A 21,281-nucleotide genomic window follows, 5' to 3' on the forward strand; every position below is an offset into this window, starting at 1 on the left:
TCCCCAACTTGTTTGCTCCAGTGCCTACACAGAGCAGCTGAAAAGATCATCAGAGTCTCTCTACCCTCCATCGCCACCTCACACTACAACCGCTGCATCCGCAAAGCCACCAGCACTGCGGACGACCCCTCTCATGGACTCTTTGCCCTTTTGCCATGTGGCAGAAGGTACAGGAGCATCCGCACCACCACCAGCAGACTCCGCCACAGTTTCTACCCTGAGGCAGTCGGATTATTCAACACCCTGCTGCCTCCCAACGCTCACCTGGCACAAACAGCTAACTCAGCATGACTACATACACTACAAACTGCCTACAGTTCACAGCCCTTTTTTTTTTGTTTTGTCCTGTACTTCCGTTCTGTGTTGCAGCATGGTCTCCGGAGAAATGACATTTCATTCCACTCTATACAAGTAGGGTTGCCAACCCCTGCAGAAGAAAATAAGGGATACTTTTGGGTTCTTTATTATAGGAAAGGAGGGGGAGCAGTGGCGCAGTGGGTTGGACCACAGTCCTGCTCTCCGGTGGGTCTGGGGTTTGAGTCCCGCTTGGGGTGCCTTGCGATGGACTGGCGTCCCGTCCTGGGCGTGCCCCCTCCAGCCTTACGCCCTGTGTTACCGGGTAGGCTCCGGTTCCCCGTAACCCCGTGTGGGACAAGCGGTTCTGAAAATGAGTGTGTGTGTGTGTGTGTGTGTATAGGAAAACAAGGGACAGTATAAGGGACACTCGGAATTTCTTTGTAGCTAATGTATATATGTGTAAAAAAAAAAGAAATCTCTGCTCGACTGAATTAAATGCTAAAATGAATCTGAGACAAATGTAACTTGCTTTTAGCTCACTGACATACATGTTAGTTGTAAAAAAGAAATTAATTTTAATGTTATGCTAAAGTCTCACACACCACCAGGAGACATCACTATCGCCCTAGGCGATTTATAACACTTGTTTACACAACTGATGAGGAACAGTCTCATCCGTTTGAGTGATTTTTTTTTTAACTTTAAACTTTAAAGAACAGACACAATTCAAAAAATTGAAAGCTTACTTATCTTTAAGTACAGCAACTGATTGAAAGTAGACTGCATTTCACAAAATTTCATGAACAGCACAAGCAAAAGTGCAACATTCTGACCGGTTAAAAAAGTGTAAACAAAAAAAGTCTTCTCTTTCCTCCTTATTTTTTCCATGAGTACTTCTTCTCGTTGCTCGCAAGACTTAAGAAAAAGGAGTGAGAGCGGTCCGGTTTTGCGTGAGGCGAAACGGTTGAGTAACGTAGCGACAGTCAGCGACGCGACGGTCAGACTCACGCGCAACACACAGAGCTGCTTCACATCATCCGTTTGCGCGATTTGTTTTCCTAATCTTTTAACACTTTTGTGCGAACTGCGAAGTTTATGTATGCAATAAATATATGTAATACATACTTTTAAATGTCTCTGGGTGTGAAAGGTTAAAATACGGGACAAACCGCGTTCCGTATGGTTTTATTAACGCGGAACGCAACTCTCATCCCTAAAAGTAAAAACGGAACGATTCCGTATTAAACGGGACGGTTGGCAGCCCTCATTTATATACAAAACAACCTGAACTAGAGCACGACGCGTCATCTATCCAAGTTAAAGTACTGTATTGTTTTAACTGGTACCGCAAACAACAAGTGGCAGCAGCGACAAAATCGCACATGATAAAGCATCGCATGTTTGTTTATGAACAGGTCACAGTTCAGAACTGTCTCGCCCTTCCCGCCCTTGGGAACAGACAGAAGGACACGGCGGGGGGGGGGAAGAATAAATAGCGGGGGCGGGAGGGAAGCACGCGGGAGTGCACGCTTGGCCGCCATAACGGTACAGCGCAGACATGGCTCTGCTCATGAACGCGCTAACGCTCTTCTTCAACCTGTTAAGCGTTCCGCTCCAATTGATGGAGTTTTTGGGGATTTACGGCGTCTACAAGCGCTTCTTCCCCTTCCTCATGTTCAAAATGTCTGCGGCGTACAACAAGAAAATGCACGAGTACAAGAAGGAGCTCTTCGGCAACCTGGCCGAGTTCGCGGAGCGGGGCAGCGCGCTGCGGCTGCTCGAGGTGGGCTGCGGGAGCGGGGCCAACTTCCAGTTCTACCCCCGGGGCTGCAAGGTCGTGTGCACGGACCCGAACCCGCACTTCCACAAGTATCTGCAGAAGAGCCTCGTCGCGAACGAGCACCTGACATTTGAGAAGTTCGTGGTGGCGGAGGGGGAGAACCTGTCGGCGGTGGAGGACGGCTCCGTGGATGTGGTGGTGTGCACGCTGGTGCTGTGCACGGTCAAGAGTCCGCCGCGCGTGCTGGCGGAGGTGCGGCGCGTGCTGAGGCCTGTAAGTGTTTCCTGTGGGTGAGGGGGCGCAGGGCGGTGCGCGCGAGCGGTTACCCGGCGCTCTCTAGTCTCTACTGTACGCTGTGCGCGGTGGGCTGAGGCGGCTCTGCTCGACTACTGGCTACCGTTTGGAAGACGATTATTTTTTTTTAACCGCACACTGGGTCGCCATCATTCCTTTTAATTCTGCTAGCAATGATTCCGAGTGGCGACCGCAGCGTAAGCGCATAAATTACGACCAAAAATGGACTGACTCACGAATCACGGTGACGGGGGTGTTACAACCGCCATTCATTCCTAATTATACACAGTCACACACGCAGATTGAACCTCGCCACTTGTTTTCGTCTCTGTCTCCGCGACTCGTCCCGCTTTTCCCCCCCCTTAGCCACGAGCAATGACTACACTTCCGTGTACATGATTTATGTACAATAAAACTGTGCTGTACGGTACATTGATTTGGTGCACGCAAACGAGAGTAGTTGCAAGAAATGGAAAAGTGAGTGTAATGTGAGGCGAGCGAACTCCAAGAGCTGAGTTCGCCGAGCCTCGTTTAATCCATTTTTAACGAAAAATACATACAGTTTCGGCGTTGTCAACGAACATTTCAAATAACTGTACTGTGTTCGTTCGAGTAAAAATTAAGCGTTTTAAATCAACTTTCAAATTTGTCCGTGTGTTTACCTCAGACTACAGCAAACATCGCTGTGTGTAACTTGGCTGGGCACATTCTCAGTTAACAGTTCATGGCCAAAGATCAAACATTAAATGATGCTGTGCTTACTTTAATATCCAAGTAAAGCACTCACTTGCTCTGGTAAAAACTACCCAACTGCCCTGTGTAGAAAGGTAAAACCCTGCAAGTAGTTGAACACCACACATCACTTTAGAGAAAAGCGTCAGCTAAACGAAATAAATATAAGTGCAGGTGTTCCACTGGACGTGTCCCAAGTTTCCGGAATGTCCTAGCAATAGAAGAGGCACGAGTTTTACCACAGTGTTGTACGTGAAAGTAAACTTCTACCCTCAGCCCAGGATGAATGATTGTAGCTCGTAGGAACCTTTTGGTGAAACTCACCCGCTTCTGTGTCTAGGGCGGCGCGTTCTATTTCATGGAACACGTGGTGTCGGATCCGTCCACCTGGATATACTTCTTCCAGCATGTCCTCCAGCCCCTGTGGTATTACTTTGGGGACGGCTGTGAACTGACCAGAGCCACGTGGAAGCATCTGGAAGCTGCAGGTTTTTCAGAGCTGAAGCTGCGGCACATCCAGCCTCGCCTCTCCTTCCTCATCAGGCCACACATTATCGGTTACGCGGTAAAGTAACGCTTGTAGAGAGGTACCCCTACACAAAGGTAAATGCCAGCACTTCATGCACGCTGTTAAATTCCTGACACCCATGTGTGTCTCTGTAACCCTTTTGTGAAGCGATTAAAACACATTATCACAAACCTTTGTTGTACATAACAACAAACATAACTTTTCAGAGCTGTTTATTACAGCCACCTCCTGTTTCAAAACACTAAAACATCGGTAATACCGTTTTGTTCTTTAAAAATAGAAAAATGTAATACACAATTGAAGGTAGCAATGGGTGAAGCAACTATATGAAATAGCTGAAGGTTCAGGACCAAGGAGAGTAGCTTTAAGAATGGTGCACAACCTGAAATGCTTCAGATTAATATTTAATTGAGTTGAACAGTAATTTTTATTTGATTAGCTTCTACTGCTTTTGATGTACTGTGTCATGTTTTGAGGTACATTGAATGTCTCTTGACAGTGACCATGCGAGTAGCGTGGTTTAATGTGAGTTACTCTTCTTTGTGTTGGACATGAAACTGACAAACTAGCAGTGGCAAAGAGGGCAGAAATGTGTGTGCTACATTTCTCAGTTGTAAAGATAGGTGAATGATTGTGGAGAGTTTAGTGCATCTAGCAACGCAGTTTGCCTTGGACAAAGGTTAAGTACTAGTTAATCTTTGTATGATGTCTTCTGCTAAATTAATAAATATGATGTAACCAGCATAGTACCATGTATCTTGCATTACAGATCACCTTGAAAAGGTATATGATAAATACAAACTGACAAAGATCCTTAGGAATGGCCATGAGCATCTCTAGACATTCCACAGCACCTGGGGGGGGGGGGGGGGGGGGGTTCATTAAACAGTGGACAACAAACTTTGGAACGATCAATATTTATCAGTATTTTAAATTTGACAAGACTGTATATGCAGTAAATAGTCTTGTGGGTTAGCTGCAGTAGTGGGCTTGGTATAAATTGTGTACAGTTTCATGGTTTGGGTCTACTTGGATTAAGGTAGTTTACCACTTGGCACCAGCAGTGAATCCTGCAGTATGTCTAGGAGGCCATGCCTTCCTGTAGCCTGCGCTTCACCAGGTGACAGGACACTCATTTGACAGATCACCTCATAGCCTGCATTCCCCAGTTATAGGACATGCAATGCTATTCCAGGTACAACTCCCAGATGGGGATGGGCTCCCCTGCTGAACACTTGATGTGAGTGTAATCCATGACCTAGGCTGTTTCTTCCAGTAAATAAGTATGTATGTCTAGCTGGCAGTCTTCAGAACCCAACTTCAGCCTGAGCCTGAATATTCATATCCCCACTTTACCACAGCGTGAGAAGAATCACACCTATGAACACATTTGCTTTACTGTTCTTTGGCTTTTTGCTGCAGCACATTATACATTTTTTTGGATATTTAGTTTGCACGCTGCAGGGACATTTGACACTATGTTTGAAGGAAACAATAACAGTACATTTACCTCTAAACTTACTACAAAATTGTTTTCTAGAGTTGGCATTTAACACCTTAATTCTCCAAATTTGCATTTGACTGAGATCATTAGAAAATGATTTCCACGTATTTACTAGGTTCTCTAGTGTCACCTGAGTAAGAGGCCCTCAGAAAGGAAAAAAATTCCAAAGCAAAGGAGACTCTGCCTGGGTTTTTACACTTAAGGAATTCTTCACATGTTTAACTAGATGAGAAAATGCAGGGCAAGGGATGTTACCAAATATATACAAGCGTGAAACGCCATCTGCCAAAATAAACTGATTTCAAAGCGACAAAGGGAATTCCTTTGGACACAAGGACCATGAAAAATATAAAATGTATACACTATTTTACATTTCATTTAAGGGACAGACTTGTTAACAGTACATTAACCACATACACAGGAGCAGCATGGACATGCAGTATATAACAGTTCACTTGTGGAGTAAGTCTTACAAGACCTACATACTGTTGAAAGCCATATAGTTTAAAAAGGCCATTCAAACTGTAAAAGTCAGTTTTATTTTATAAAAGCATTTTACAGCATCTATGATTGTTTTATCATACACTTGATGTAATTAAATCTATTCCTTTGAAGAATATAAACACTGATCAACACAGAACTTAACCTTGGTATTGCAGATGTTTTCCACCTACTACAAGGAAACATAAAAAAACCTCACAAAAGCAACTTTTTGTGTCATAAAAACAAAGAAAAACATTTGCCTCAAAGCTGCCTGAAGCATGTTCTCTAAATCTATGCCATTTAAGCCCACAGAATGCACCTCGATGTAACCAACAAGGTTTCAAAGGTATAGCACACAAATTCTTACCCTGCAATTGACAGTCATGTCAGCTGTATCGAATACCTTAGTTCAATGTCATTTTTGAACCAACATTCAGGAAGCGAGATGAAACACATGCTCATCGAGCCCAAACAGACCTGCACAAAACCATCAGATCCATAACTTCTCATAATGGTTACTCACTGTGTCCCATTTGCACAAATTGCATATTCACACCTGATGCTCTTCCAGCTCCTGGGAGCCATATTAGTTCCTGGAAAATTGCTCTCAGTCAGAAGACGAATAAATAAACCTTTCTACTAAAAGTACTGCAATGAGTCAAATGCTGGAAAAATATTTATTTATATTTGTCTACAAGTGACATTCTTTAGCTCTGATGCAAACAAATGTCACTCAGGTATTGAAATGAACTTATGTTCCCTGAAAGATTGTCCCAGTAACAGCCAGGTTTAGAAATATTATCAACCCGTTACATTTCTCAGAAAATTAGGGTTTGGAATGGGGACTTTGTAACATTATCGGTGATGGGGGGAGAAAGAAATTACATAAATTACAACAAAAACACGAATCATTTATAATACACTCAATACTGCTGCCTTTCTGGATATTAAAACAGCAGATATCTACTGCTACATAAAAAACTGATTTATATTGGAAAATTAAATGAAACATTTAAAGTTCAACAACTCCAGCTTTTGGGGAGGGGGATAAAACAAAACTAAAAAATTAAAACAAGGGTTCATCTATTTTTTTTTTATTTTTGCCTGGTCACGCACGATGCTCTGCTCACGTGTTATTAAAACAAAGGATATAAAACACAAAAGCTCAAAATGGATAAGGTTGGAGACTGAGTGTGTTTCTTGTCCCCAGCAGTCCTTGGGGTGGCTCACCATGGGTGTGTTACCCTGTTTTCACGCAGTATAGGTCTTTTAAAGTCTTCAGCTCCTCAATCAGCGTCTTATTCTGGTTCTCCAGTACTGCCACACGGTTCTCCAGACACTTCACATACTCCTTCTTCTTCCTCCGACATTCCCGTGCCGCCTCCCTTCATGGGGACACAAGCAAACAGATCACTGTTGTGACTGAGGGCGCCTTCCAGCACATACGCGTTGTATGTACTGCTTCCTGATCATAATCCATTCTGAAAATGGATGACCTAAAACAAAATCAGCATTTGACAATGACCATTAAAGGTTTCTACAGACTTGCTAACATGGCTCAGTTCTTTGCAGTATGGAGTGCCTTAGTGTGTATAAATGTAGTGGTGTCGGCAAGAAGCAAACACCAATTATCAGTCTTCTGTGTTGTATACTTGAACTGCATCTGGCATGTTTCAGCTGTTCCACTTTCTTCCAAGCAAGATAATGCTGTTTGTACTGGAGAATATATGGAGAGAAGTTTGGCAGGGAAGAGCCACCAGGACACAGGACACAGAGGACTAACAGAAAGCACACACCTGTTCTTAGCCAGTCGAATTTCCCTTTTCACCTGGGGGTCGTCTGTCTTGGTGGTCTGGGAGGAAATGCTGACTGGGGAAGTCATGACCACTGTTTGGGGAAGTGAGCTGGTTGTGGGTGCAGTGCGGATCTGGTAGGTCTGCATCTCTCCTCCTGCACCTGAGCAACACAGACATACAGCTTGGTACAGACCATCTCAGCACAAATACAGAAGTACCTTCTAAAGTCTTCAGGGGTACAGAGAGTGCTGGAACTGAGCTGATCCTGTGGAACAAGGGTGGTTTCTTCAAAGAGGAAACTCTGAAACTAAGCCCATCGGGGGATGAAAAGGACTTAAGTTTCTCCTGCTCAACAGTTAAATTCATTTCCACACAAATGCTTGCCAGGCCAGACCCTCCATTTATACGCAGACAGCTTTGTCACAAATTACTTGTTAGTTCTGACATGATGGGTGCCCACAATCCCACACTCTACCCCTGCCTACACTCACCCTGCACCACCACCTGGCTACTGGGCACCAGGATTTGCTGCCCATCAGGTGTCTGGGCATACTGAAGAATAGTTGCACCCTGCTGCGCCGAAGCAGAGTTGGTCATAGTGAGTGTCTGCAGGCCCTGTACACCCTCTGCTCCTGGGCTAGCCAGCTGGATGGTGCCGTTTGGTGCGATGGCAACTAAGAAAGGGGTAAGAGTGGACATTAATATGTACATCATCAATGTATCAATTCCTTTAATAGCAAGAACAACCTAAGATGCACTTATTTTCCTACCATGCTGTAATAGCATTGAACTCAATCAAGTGAAAATACTGAAATAATTTTAAAACTGCTTTAAAGCTGATATTTCATAATGAATTGACTGTTAACGGAAATATTCAGTTTAAACTGAAAATCCTGTGGTTGCAGGTACTGCTAGAAAAACAGTCAACATACCTCTTGCCAAATATAGAGCACTAATTTTATTTTTACAGTTCATTTTGTAACATTCTCTGAATCACTTGCATCTCAAATATCAGCTCATTTCACATTCTGTCATTGATGGTAGTTATTGTGCATTTTTATACCAGTGCAGGGTTCAGTTCTAGGAATTTAGTTTTTGTTTACATTTATTTTGCTGACACTTTTTGCCAAATCAGTTTACAAGATTATGGTTATACACTGAAGTTACTAAGAATGGTCTACCTATAAATACATCTGAATAATTTGCACTGGGGTGCTTTTACAGCAAGTACTTTAATGGTAGAATAGCAGGAAGGCAGAAAGCTGCAACTATTGAACAGGTGCCCTAGGATTACAGCACTTCTGAAAATGACATTACATTGACATTTACTTATTTAGATGCTTTTTTTCCCCAAAGCAACTTCCAATGAACTCCATGTACTGTTATCAGTCCACACACCTTATTCACCAAGGTGACTTACACTGCTAGATACACAACTCACAATGGGTCACTCAGATTCAGATTTGAATGAAAATGATATAGTCAAAACTGGTTTCTTAAAATACGGGATAAGGGAATGGAAAGTCAGAAATTCATATTATTTATTAAGTTCTTCAGGAAGATTAGTGGTCACAACAGAAGTAGCTTGATTATGGAAACATGCACATGCTCAATACTAAACCATAAAAATATCAAGAATAAGCCATTGTGATGCTACTTTAATGAAAACAAGGAACAGGCAGTTTTAATATACTGCAGCAAGGCTCACATGATAATACCATTTACAAAACTATATTCTTTCTGTCTTCACCATAAAAAAAGTATCAACATGAGATTATTACATTTGTACCTCTCAAAGCTGAGACTGAATCTGACAAAAGCAGAACAGTCTTGTTACATATTTTCACAGGAATAAATATTCTCCAAAAATATAGATCCACATGGGTGGGCTTGCTGCCATTAGCCTCCATTTTCATTTTTATCCACTGCACATCACACAGCTACTGTTATCTAGAACTTCCATTGTGTCAAGTCAAAGAAATGATCTGTACACATATGCGTTTTTATTAAGTGACTAATAGTAAAGTTTAGTCTAATTATGGGCAATAATATATAGTGATCAACAGTGTGAATAAAGAGAAATATAAGCTGCAAAAATACATGAACAACAGTGTGTTAGTATAAAATTAAATGATGCAAGTTAAACTGTAAACACCAAAGATGAGTCCTTGTAGAATAATTCACTATTTATATATAAAAAAATCCATTCTGTCTCTGGAATTGTACATTCCTCATATAAATATGCCTATGGCCCTGCACAGCAAGTAAACTAATGTCTCAAAGCAGGGAGAAGGAAAAAAAAAAAAAAAGTCTAAGGAATGTTTAGCATCTGAAGATGACTTGTTTAAGTGTAGTTCCTTTATCAAATGGGACTGGCTGCAATTAATGTGTACTGAAGTGTATTACAAATTAATGTTTACTTTCAAGTAAAAGCAGAAAGTATGATCATAAAAATGAACAAAGTGTTGAAAGTGCAATTTACTTTGATTATAAAAAAATTCCTCACTCTTCAAAAGAACTGCTGCATAAGCCCACACCCTGGGACCACAGCCTACATACATACTGTAGACTGTATATGCAGAATAGCTCTATACATCATTTAAAAATCATAAATTTTAAATTAGGCCTTACAGTAGATTTAGATTAGATTACAGGTGGTCCTCAATTTACGATGGGTTTACGTTGTGCGAAACCCGTCGTAAGTCAAAAATGCATTTAACACACACCTCTGTGTGATGGACCGGGAGATGCGGATCACTGCCACTGCATAGCATCGCGAGAGAGTATCACAGTGCATATCGTTTGCTCGGGGGGGAATCGAAGTACAGTTTTTACTGAATGTCTACTGCCAGCTCACCATTATAAAGCCTAAAAAATCCCAGCGGGGACCACCTGTATTATTCTTCATTAATTAGACATATGACAGTTGTTATACTACAAAATGAACAGCAGAGGTCACTACACTGGCTTAAGTCAGTAATAATAAAGCACACCAAGAGAGGGGATGCAGTTTTCATACATTTTTTTGAAAATAACATATTAGATGCAATATTTAATTACCATTTTGGATTGCATGTGATTTTGATTTCATGTCATAATTCCATGCCAACATCTGCATATCTATATGAATAGGGAACTATGAATCAGGTGTCTTACTGTATTGCCCCGTGCTGGTCTGGTAGATGGGGGTGGGGACAGTTACTGCGGTCATGGCCGACGATGAGGCGTTCTCTTCCTCGCCTTCGTTTCGAGACGCCACCTCCTCCGCTGACAGGTCGTTTAGAATCTTTCTGCAAGGCAAAGGAGAGCAAGCAGACACTTAGTGACACATCCCTCTTGCAACGACAGCCTTGCTTTGGTGAAACTCAGGTTACATGTGAAAAGAACATAGTAACCATGGGGTGCCTAAAGTGGACAATTCAAAGTGCCTTGCTGTTTACTCTTGAGCAAAGTATTTAACCTTCATTTCCCCTCTAAATACTTGGTTGCAAAATACGTTAATGAGATTTTGATAAAAGTGTTGTGATAATTTAATCCTAATAATAGTAAAAAGCTGTTAATATTTGAAAGTCAAGGTTGGCTTCAGCGTGGTGTTCTTCGGGTACCTGTAAGAGGGACGTCTGGCCAAGATTTCCCGGGACTTATGGGAGGAGGCGGCACTGTCAGAAGACTCTTGGGAGTCGTCACTGTCCGACTGGCCCTGTATTGTGAGCCTCCATGAGAAAAACTAACACTGGGTGGAAACAACCAGCCTTTTATGTGTGTGTGAACTCCTTACCTGAGTAGCCTGCACCTGGGGTGACTGGATGACAGATGACTGTGCTGACTGAATGACCCCCTGGACCTGGAACTGTCCCCCCGGGAGTTGCACAACAGTGACCGGGGAACCTCCTAGGGACATCTGTGCACATGCACAGAAATGAATGTCACCCTCCATCATTCTCACCACATACTATGCATGCAATGGCAGAAGAGTGGCAAAGGAAACAAATGGAATGTCCACTACCATTTCATATCTGGATTAAATCTAAATTAAATTGTTCTTATTAAGTATTAATTTTAAAAAAATGACAATTCAATTTGGGCTAAACCACCGCTGTCAGTCATTCCCTGCCATCCTCCAGCCGTACCTGCTGTGCTATCTGGGAGATCTGGGAGGCGCTGATGGTGGTAGGGATGGTGACAGTCTGTGATTCAGTGCCATTGCTGCCCTGCTGCACCTCCTCCATCATCCCTGCAGGGTATCAGGACAGTCAGACATAGGTAAACCATAAGTACATTATATTTAGTAATTTTGCTGATGCTGTCCTCCAAAGCAACTTACAATGTTAAGCTACCTACAGTTATTTACCCAGCTGGGTAATTTTACTAGAGAAATTTTTAGGATAAGTACCTTGGCTCAAGGGTACTACAGCTGATTCAATGTGAAACTGCTGTATCCAAAGGCAAGTGATTTAACCACTATGCTATCAGGCACCTAGTAGTAGTTGAGCTGTAGCAGTTAACACACAACATGGATTCTCTCCTGTTCTGATGTAACTGCCTGGGTGGCTGCTATGCGAATGGCATCAAAGGCTTACTCATGAAACACTGCAGCAGACATGACTCAGTTCCCCCCCTCTCCATACTGAGGTCACAACAGGAAATTCACCCCCTACCTTCAGTTGGTTCCAAAGGCAACTTGGAAGCCCAAAGATCACACTGCTACATACAGGATCCATACAAAAGAATTACAGGAAGGTCTCAGGGTCTTTCAACAGGAAAACATATTCTGACAGTACTTTCCTACATTTAAGCACCCTGACAGCTGAAATGTTCACATCTAAATCCTAGCTTAGTTTATTTTAAATTATTTCTGGCCTCACCAAAACTTCTCTTTAAACTAGTGTAACTAAATGTTCATATTAGCCACAAAACACTTGGGGTGGAATTTTGGGATATAATATTAAGCTTGAATATATGCAATGTATAAATCAGAACAGTGCAAAATTAACAAGCAACTGACCTGCTAGGTAATCTTCTACAGGATATGCAAAGACATGTTAACCGCATTTATTTAACAAGCTTCTGATAGCACTTGGTCTAGTTACCAAAAAGTATTAACAACTTTATTCTAAACAATACTGAAGATTATGCACTTTTAACATGTCAAAGCTAAAGTTCAACAGTATTTGGCCAAAGACAACAGGTTCCAGTACACAAAAACAAATCACACACTATTGGAAGACTCCAATGAAATACTGTAATCTGCATTATCTGATGTACTGTCTGAAACAAACACACGCAAGAGCCTAGATCTAAGATATAGATAGCAACTGGCCACCCACTCGCTAACGTCTTCACTATTGCCCACACAGCCTCCGCTTATGCTACAGTTAATAGGCTGAGACCCCCCCCACCACCACCACTGCACCCCAGAGCATATGAAACTCAGACTAATGACAGCTATGTAACACCTGTGCTTTTTCTTTTACATTTATTAACTGACACCTTTTTTCCTAAACAACTTAGAATGTTAAGCCACTTACCTTTATTAAACCATATATACAGCTGGGCAATTTTACTGAAGCAATTTTTAGGGTACGTACCTTGCTCAAGGGTACTACAGTTGGAGATGGGATTTAAACCTGTGACCTTTGGGTCCAAGGGCAGCAGTTCTAATCACAACACTACAACATGCCACATCGCATAAAGAAGCAAATATATTGCAACATTCTTCACCTATTAAAACATCACTTAAAATATTACATTGACCTGAATTTCATAAAGCAAGTTAAATTTCACTTTTTTGTCGGCAGTGGACTACATTAAACTGTCAACACTGCTACTGGAGTACGAGAACACACTTGTGTCAACTGCGGACACCTGAAAAGCCAGATCACAGCAGAAAGCATGACATTCAAAAGCTCTGCCATGTGTGGATGAAAGGTAAACATTAGAACTAAAGAGGCTCAATGGCAGCTTTAACTAGATGCATGCAAAGACATCATAAAAACAAAGACGGAGTACAAAAACATGAACAGCACAAGAGCAGCAAAGACTTTTAGATTGTGCGTCCTGCCTATTCGTTAACAACAAATGTTAAGAAGAGCCACATACTGTGCTCTTATAATGCTTAGAAAAGTATTTTGTTAACATGTAACAGCATCTCGGACAGTCTTTCACAAACATCTAATGGAAAACGAGACCGTACAAAATGGTTTCTCAGCCAATAATCCCTTTCCTCCGCATCTGTTTATATTCGTTAATCTCATTTCCTACAACAAAGCATGATTAAAAAACAGAATTGGAATATAAATGTTAGCCTAACTAATAGAGCTTTTAACAGGGAAATTCAAAAGCTCCACTAACACAGCTAAGACGTTTTCGGGTGCAAGTTTGAAAATGCATTTTCAAAAAAAAAAAAAAAAAAAAAAAAAAAAAAAAAAAAAAAAAAAAAAAAAAATAAAAAACAGGTTTTCACACCAAAACAGGAAACTGAGCTGAAGCAGATCCCTAACTAGCAGGGCCTTCCGCTCGGTTTGCGCTTGCAACAAACTCGCGTGGCAGACTGCAACGGATCTCAAAACAGAGAGCCCAGTCTTTTAGGTCAGTATTTAGGGTTAACAAGTTTCTTTACCTATGGCCTGGTGATGCTCGTTTCTGCATATCTTTTTGACCCAACTGTGCTCCCTGGATTTGGCACAATACAGAAGAAAAACCTGTACGAAATCATTCAGTTGTAGATTTTCCACTCCTAGCCCTCGAGAGCCATCTTTTCTGCAGGTTTTCCAGCTGTTTACACAGCCAAGAACCTCAGGAAGGGAGGGTTAACGGAACAGATCATTCCTGCCGCTGAACAGAGTGTATAAGAAAGGAGAGAGAGAAAAAAAAAAAAAAAAAAAAGCAGTGGAGATGGTGAAGTCCTCAGGGATTAGGACTGAAGACCTAAATATTAGACAGGTGATGTGATTTACCACACTGTTCCCCAGGATCTTCAGGTAATCTTCACTGAAAGGAGATGCTTACGGAAAATGGGGAGGTCTTACCAATGCTAGTGAGGCTTTCAAAAAGCGCTACAGGTGTTGCTGCACACTGAGCCCTGCGAACTGTTTAGCGAGTACCGAGTATCACTGAGTACCGAGTACTGCTCTATCCGCACATCTACTCGTACGCCCCGGGACAGGCAAAGCAAACCAAGTACAGCGTACTTTTTAAAGACGGTGAAAAATGCACCTTTGTTTGACGTGCTCAAACAGCCTGGAAACGTCCGAACACACACACACACACACACACACACAAAGTGCACGCGCACGGCAGCAGCAGCACCCAAAACACTTCCGTTACTTCAGTGGCGCGAGCTGTCCACGATTCAAATTTTTTCAGTGTGCGGGAAAAATGAAGAGAAAAAAAAAAAAAAAAAAGTCTGAATTTTTGACGTATCGGGAGAAGCGTTCCGTTGAAACACGAAGAGAAAACACATGAGCTCTCGGCGGTAATTGGTAAAATTAATATATGTGACTGAAAGGTGACGGTACAAGTGACGGTTCTTCTTGGCGCCGAACCTTTCACTTCAGTCACTGACTGAGTCAGTCAGTGGCCGCTTCCAGAAAACGTGCTTTTCACTTCATTAAGCAGTACCACAAAACCTGTGCTTTTCAGTACAAATGCAGCCAAAACCTTAGTAAAACTGTGGCGCCACGAGAAAAACGGCTGCAACATGTTATACACTCTACTACTGTAAGCTTCAGTGCCGAGGCGAGGGGGTGTGTGTGTGTGTCTATGTTTGAGCGGTGTTGTTACTTGTTAATTATTCGATACCTGTGGAGGTTACGAACGTTTCTCAGTCTCATGTGTTCAGTCACCAAAACAGCCAAATAACCCCTCAGAGTCCGCCAAAGTGCACGTCCTCGGTCCGCCGAGCTCCTCTACTTTGTCTCGACGAGTGAATTTGTTGTGTGCGGCGCAAAACCAAGTCACTGGCACGCAAGTACCCGCGTCAACAGACGTCAGCGAGACGGGGAGCCATTAATACACCTTCCCCTTCGACGGCGACAAAGGCTCAGCGAGGGAGCCGCCATTACGGATCACAGCGCCCCGGAGCTCGGCGACGAGCGCGGCGGACGAGGACCGCCACGAGCGAGGATTACCTTCTGCGCTACCCGTACACTTCCTCAGCGAGGTCTTCCGTCCTACTGCGAGTATAAGTGTTACTCCGAAGCAGTGAATGTGTAATTTTACGTGATATTTTTTTTTTCCCTCAAGCCGCCATTTAAAAAAAATAAAAAAGATTTTTTTTTCAAAGGGTAGGAAGCTATGCCGCGCGCCGCCCCTGCGAGGACGTGTGACGTTGTCGCTATACGCGCTTGGTGATTGGCGCAGAGGAGAGCGCACGCACGACGGCGAAGGTGTCTGAGTTTCGCAGGAGAGCTGGCGCTCGAGGCTTTGTGAGTCGTAGACTGATTTAATTTCAGCGAAAGCGTAGTGTGATGCATCTGTCGTCCCGGCTTAAAAATGCAGGTTGTTAAAACTCTGATTTATTATCCCAGTGGTTTTTGCAAGCGCCATTGCTGTAGAATGAGCTTTTTAGTTCACCGAGCTTTCATTTTGATCATGACACTGCTGCAGTGTTGAACGGAAAACGTGTAAAAAAAAATGGAATTTTACAACGATCCCTGAAATCATGTACAGCACAGCAGAGTGTAATAATTGCACACGATTCTTCCGCTTATTTCCTGCAACACAGTCTTCTAAGCCCCGAAGCACTCGCAACAATTATTCTATATATATAGTCCGGGCCAAGGGTTTCCGCAGCTCTGTGTTTATTATGGTGTTAAACGGGGTGATTCTGTGAGTTTTACTCGTATTTTAAAGATACAGTAGCCTTGTTTTGAGTGACTGGTTTAGCGGTACGATCGATTTAGTTGTAGCGCAGCAACATCACACTGATTGACTCAGTGTTGTGATAACACTGCTATTTTAGATGATAAAATGGTGTTACATGTTCCTACATGATCATGTGTCAGATTACAGTAAGAGTATCCCACACAAAGGAAGGGTTCGTTATTGTAACAATGTATCTAACAAGAGTGATCCCCAAGATACCCCCATTGTAGTTAACGAGCTTCATTTAGTGACGGAGAACAGAGTCACATAAATGAATAAATGTAAATGTAACGTCAAAGCCATGTTTGGCTGATACTTTTATCCAAGGCAACTTGCAGTGTTAGATCCACTCAGTCACACTGTTTACACCAGAGCAATGTTATCTATACACTATATATATATATTAGGGGCCCTTTAAAGTCACAGATTAACCTGAAACACGTGTCTTTGGACCATGTTAGGAAGCCTATGCAAACACTGGGGAGGAGGGGTTATTTAAAAGTGTTTTTATTCTGTGTATTTTGGTATTTTTAGTTTTTTTTAATATTTTATCACAGAACATTTTTCTTAAAATTTTTGTGTGAGCTCAGATTTGTTGTATGTCCCCAAGGTGTATGTGGTCACTCTGCTTTGGGCTTTACACACGTATTGGCGGAGCAAGACACACTACAGGCAATTGAGAGTCACCAGCGCTCCTGAAACGTGTCTTTGGAGTGTGCTAGGAAACCAGAGCACTCAGAGGAAACAAACACTTCAAGTGAATATCTAGTAATAGCAAGAAAAGATGTGAACAACCCCAGGTAGACAGTGATACAGTATTACCAAATAATGAATGAAGGGAAACTGTTATAACTTAACTGTTGAAGTCATTTCCACTTTGATGGGATTTGGTGATATTTTAGCATAAATGGGTGTCACTTTTGGAGATGAGGAACACAATAAAAATAACCATTGACACTAAGGACAATTATATGCCTTTCAGTTGTGAGAACTCACCTTCAAATGTGTTTTCCTTTGTAAGGTAGAACACTATGAATCTAATAAAATACTGTATCAAGCCATGCCTTTCTTTGAGTTGCAATACTCGTGTAGAAATTGATTGTTCAGTTGTCCGAAGACCCAGGATTATCACATAAGTCATTGCTCTTACGCTATATTGTATTTCATGATTTTCTTCATATTTATGCTGGCTTCTTGATAATGTCACTCAATTTCATAACAGAACTTACAATGGCACATCAGAGCTCCTCTTAGAATATGTATTAGCTACAGTTTACAGTAACCAGTAACAAAGTTTAGATTTCATCTCAGTAAATTCTGAAAATTGTCCCAAACCCTGGGCAGTGCAGCATTAAGTATAAAACAAGGTAATATTATCATCCTTCATTCTCGCCCCAATTAACTGGATGTACCAGTTGTATTGTACAGGGGGGGAAAGAAAGAAAAAAAAAAACACTGGAGCAAAATAAAAGCTTTTTATTTTTCCAATTTAAATATAAAACAGTTATCACCAATGTACAAAATGAAATAGTGAAATGGAGAGAGGGAAGAAGTAACATTAATTTCTTAATTCTCGGCAAGAGTCAAAACTATTTTTGAACATTAAGATTTAGATGTGCACCCGACTCCCATCTTCATTAGTCTTAAGATCTTTACTTGAACTTATTACTCTCAGTATCAGTAATGAACAAGCACAGGTCACAAATATATTCACAGCATATCAACAATGCATAATCAAGATGCTTCACAACTTAAAAGACATGTGCTTCCTTGTTTCAGAGTTTACAGTGTATAGAATATGACCTCCAACCTGGTTGAACATTTTTGCATTTGTGTTTTCTTATAAATTACAAAGATGTTTAAGCTACATGTCCAGCACAGGACTTCTGGAATTGACTGCAATAATTGGTTGCATAGTGTGAGAAGCTGCATTGAGAAAAATAAAGCACTGGGGCTGTTTTATTTATACATGTCTGCAGATGGACTGCTCTCTTTCAGTAGTTACCCCTATTTTTTCTTAGTGCTCTTGAACATGGAAAGTGTTATATTAAAGACACACAATCAGGAAATTAAAAGCCAAACTCTCTGTCATGAGATACAGACAGGGCTCCAAGGATGTGAGTAAATGTACTGTTTCCCTTTTTGTGCTTGGTGCCAATTTCTTTTGTGCTTTGTCTGGAAGCCACACCATCACTCGTTCTATGCAAGTCTTGGACAGTCACCTCTCGTGTTTACAAACAAGTAAAACCTGCAGGAAAATAAATTCAGGATTCCTCTCTTCCACTTCAAAGTCATACCTCGAGTATTCTGTACTTTCACAGTAATCTAAGTAAACTTAACCCAGCATTTGGGTTAAACCGACTTAAAGTAGCAGATGTAGTCATGTCATTATCAGTGTCAACTCTGCACCAAGTGCAAATGTGTTTTTGTTCGCACTTCAGGGGCTTGGTTGTTCACTGCACATTGCTGGATGTCCTTCATGGCAGGTGGAAATTAGGCTTAAGCCCAGTCTACAGCAGAATGGCCAGTCAGCAAGGACCCAAATAGCAAAGATTGTGCAACCAGTACACAGTGCTAGTGATTTTTTTTTTTTTTTTTTTACATTATACATTAATAAAAAGCTTTAAACTGGACTCCGTATTCAAGGTTGAAGCAGCAGTATTAAAAATTGCAAAAGTTAGATGCCCCCACTCAAATGTATTTCTCTAGATATTCTTAATTCAATATAGACTATTTTACAAGACAAATGCATACACGTACAATAATTTTAAAATGAGAAGAAAAACACCTAAATACTGTACATGTCTACACTGTCCCCTTGAACCCAGAAGAAGTGTTACTGAGTTTAACCTTTATCAATATCAGAAATACCAGCATGGTTAATGTCATGTCAGCCAGTTTGAAACTATTTAAATATTACAACTTACAATACAACTAAGAACACAAATGGTTAACTACAGCCTGTGGCTTGACAGATCAGAGTTGTTGAAGCAGAGCACCGACTGCTGATCAGTGAGGTTAAAGTAGATGATGATGCAAAAATCATCACGGCACAGACAAGCCACAGCAAAACTCAAACTCGGCTTATCAGATATTTTGAAAACCTGATTCCGGCCCTTTTTATATACTTAATTATAGCACTTCCTCCGTCGTTAAGAATCAGGGTGTTTCTATGAGTAGCAGACTGGTATAGGCTGCTATTAGATTTAGGCATTGCAGGTGACACTTAAAAAACAAACCAAAGTAAAACCATGCTCAAAGAGCCAATTTTGGCAAATTTGGCAAATCAAAAGTGATTACCCCAAAACCTGAGGATCCATTTTTGCAGTGGCTTTGACCTCACCCCACATCTCCTTTTCTAAGGGTTAAGTCTCGGTCATCTCTTTTTATCCATCCTTCCATGAAAGAAGGACCTTGTGTCTGCTGCTTCCAGCAAAGCCAGTTAAGTTAATCACAGCAGGCCAAATAATGTAATATCTGTCAATAAAACATGCTGAAGAGTCAATGGGGAGAGCAGCACCATATTCAAACCACAGCTCTCAGTTCTTCAGGACAGTACACATTTGTGGGAAGCGTGCACTCGAAATAGCCAAAAGCTAAACTCTTGTGTTCTTTAATAGTTAGGTAAAGGCAGGTATTTCCCATTCATCAGCATTCTGTAAACACATGAAGACATTTCTCCTAGACATGCCTTCCAAAACTGGACCTTCCTACCTATGGACAGATAGACTGGCTGAACTAGGCAAATCAACAGCTGCAGGACTGCACACAAGTTCCAACAGACCAGTATAAACTGGAGAGAACAATTTTAATTGTGCCATGTTACTAATGGCAAACATCAGTTATTGGGCCATATTTACCTTTATATTTATGAATGCATTTACAGCATATAAATGAATGTGTTGCTCACCCTTTCTATGGGACTTCATGATGCACCATCAAGCCTGGCAAAGTTTATTTTAGTATTAATTTCTTTATTATACCAACAAAAAGGTTAAAAATCCTTAAAATTCAATTTACAAACTATGAAATAAAAGGTCTTAAGCCATTTCACATTAACTAGAGTTTGAAATACAGACAGGGTACATTCTGTATATACAAAAATAATACTAATAAATATCTCAAATATATGGACTTACTTGAGCAAAAATTTTAGGGGAAAAATTTTCTATTGTACAAGATTTCACAACATATCTAAGACCCTGACATTTAAATCATTTAAATGGGTATTTTAAATTTGAGGTGACTTAATCGGTTCTGAAAGCATAAGTGCCAGTGCATTTTCTCCACAAACTGTCTGCAATATGATATAGAAATTCCGGAACGCAATCATCACGTAATAGTCTCTTCCATTAAAATAAAACGACAATCTCCGACTGAAGAAGTTACTGATCCTTTAAATTTAGTACTGTTGACTGAAAATACATTTATTATTGTCCAAAATGCAAAGGTTTTCCCTGATAGTCACCACTGACACCAGGGGACAGCTTGCAGCAATTCTGTAACATGTTCACTGGGGTGAAGTTTCTTGCTTATTTCAAACAGGAGGAAAACGTGAATCTTTCCTCCTTAGCCCACAAGGGCACTGTAAAGTTAAAAAGCCTGAATAAAGTGCATATAAGCAATCACAGAATTAACTCAGCAGCTAAACCCCATTTGAGGTACTGCTAACTGACTTCTTCCCACTGTGGTGTCTTCATGTGCTTGTCATGGAAATCACCTTACCTTCCTCACCTTTTACAACAGGTTGCTCACAAGTACATCAATCAGTAAGAGAACTGTGGTCAAGTGTAAGATTAGTCAAGTAGTTTTTACACAACAAATAAACTAACAATTACCATTTAAAAAGAGAAAAAACAGTGCCTGACTAATGAATATGTAACACATATCCTCAAAATATAATAAAATTACTGCAGACCCCACTCCGCTGTCCCATACATCTTCTAAATCAATCAGAATCTGAAAAACAAGTGAAACTGAATGCAAAAAAAAACAAAAACA

At 41.2% G+C, this 21,281-nt stretch overlaps 2 protein-coding genes across 4 annotated transcripts; one reads left to right on the forward strand and one right to left on the reverse strand.

The window, feature by feature from the left end:
* Positions 1-1,810: 1,810 nt before the first annotated feature.
* Positions 1,811-3,787, forward strand: LOC108918361 (methyltransferase-like protein 7A). Its single transcript, XM_018725502.2, has 2 exons — positions 1,811-2,350; positions 3,444-3,787. The coding sequence occupies exons 1-2, from the start codon at positions 1,856-1,858 to the stop codon at positions 3,675-3,677; spliced, it is 729 nt and encodes a 242-aa protein (XP_018581018.2). The 5' UTR covers positions 1,811-1,855; the 3' UTR covers positions 3,678-3,787.
* A 1,945-nt stretch (positions 3,788-5,732) lies between these two features.
* Positions 5,733-16,200, reverse strand: atf1 (activating transcription factor 1). 3 transcript variants are annotated; one of them, XM_018725976.1, is made up of 8 exons: positions 15,216-15,525; positions 11,546-11,649; positions 11,194-11,316; positions 11,021-11,115; positions 10,572-10,705; positions 7,907-8,089; positions 7,416-7,575; positions 5,733-7,004 (listed from the first exon to the last, which is right to left on the reverse strand). In XM_018725976.1, exons 2-8 carry the CDS (start codon positions 11,645-11,647, stop codon positions 6,860-6,862), a joined length of 942 nt encoding a protein of 313 aa, XP_018581492.1. In that variant the 5' UTR covers positions 11,648-11,649; positions 15,216-15,525; the 3' UTR covers positions 5,733-6,859. The 3 variants fall into 3 exon arrangements, with proteins under 3 accessions (XP_018581492.1, XP_018581491.1, XP_018581490.2); XM_018725975.1 differs by lacking the exon at positions 15,216-15,525 and adding an exon at positions 12,074-12,580; XM_018725974.2 differs by lacking the exon at positions 15,216-15,525 and adding an exon at positions 15,545-16,200 and having other exon boundaries at positions 5,734-7,004.
* Between the last annotated feature and the right edge of the window lie 5,081 nt (positions 16,201-21,281).

The sequence above is a fragment of the Scleropages formosus genome, chromosome 22 (genome assembly GCF_900964775.1).
Source record: "Scleropages formosus chromosome 22, fSclFor1.1, whole genome shotgun sequence".
NCBI lineage: Eukaryota > Metazoa > Chordata > Actinopteri > Osteoglossiformes > Osteoglossidae > Scleropages > Scleropages formosus.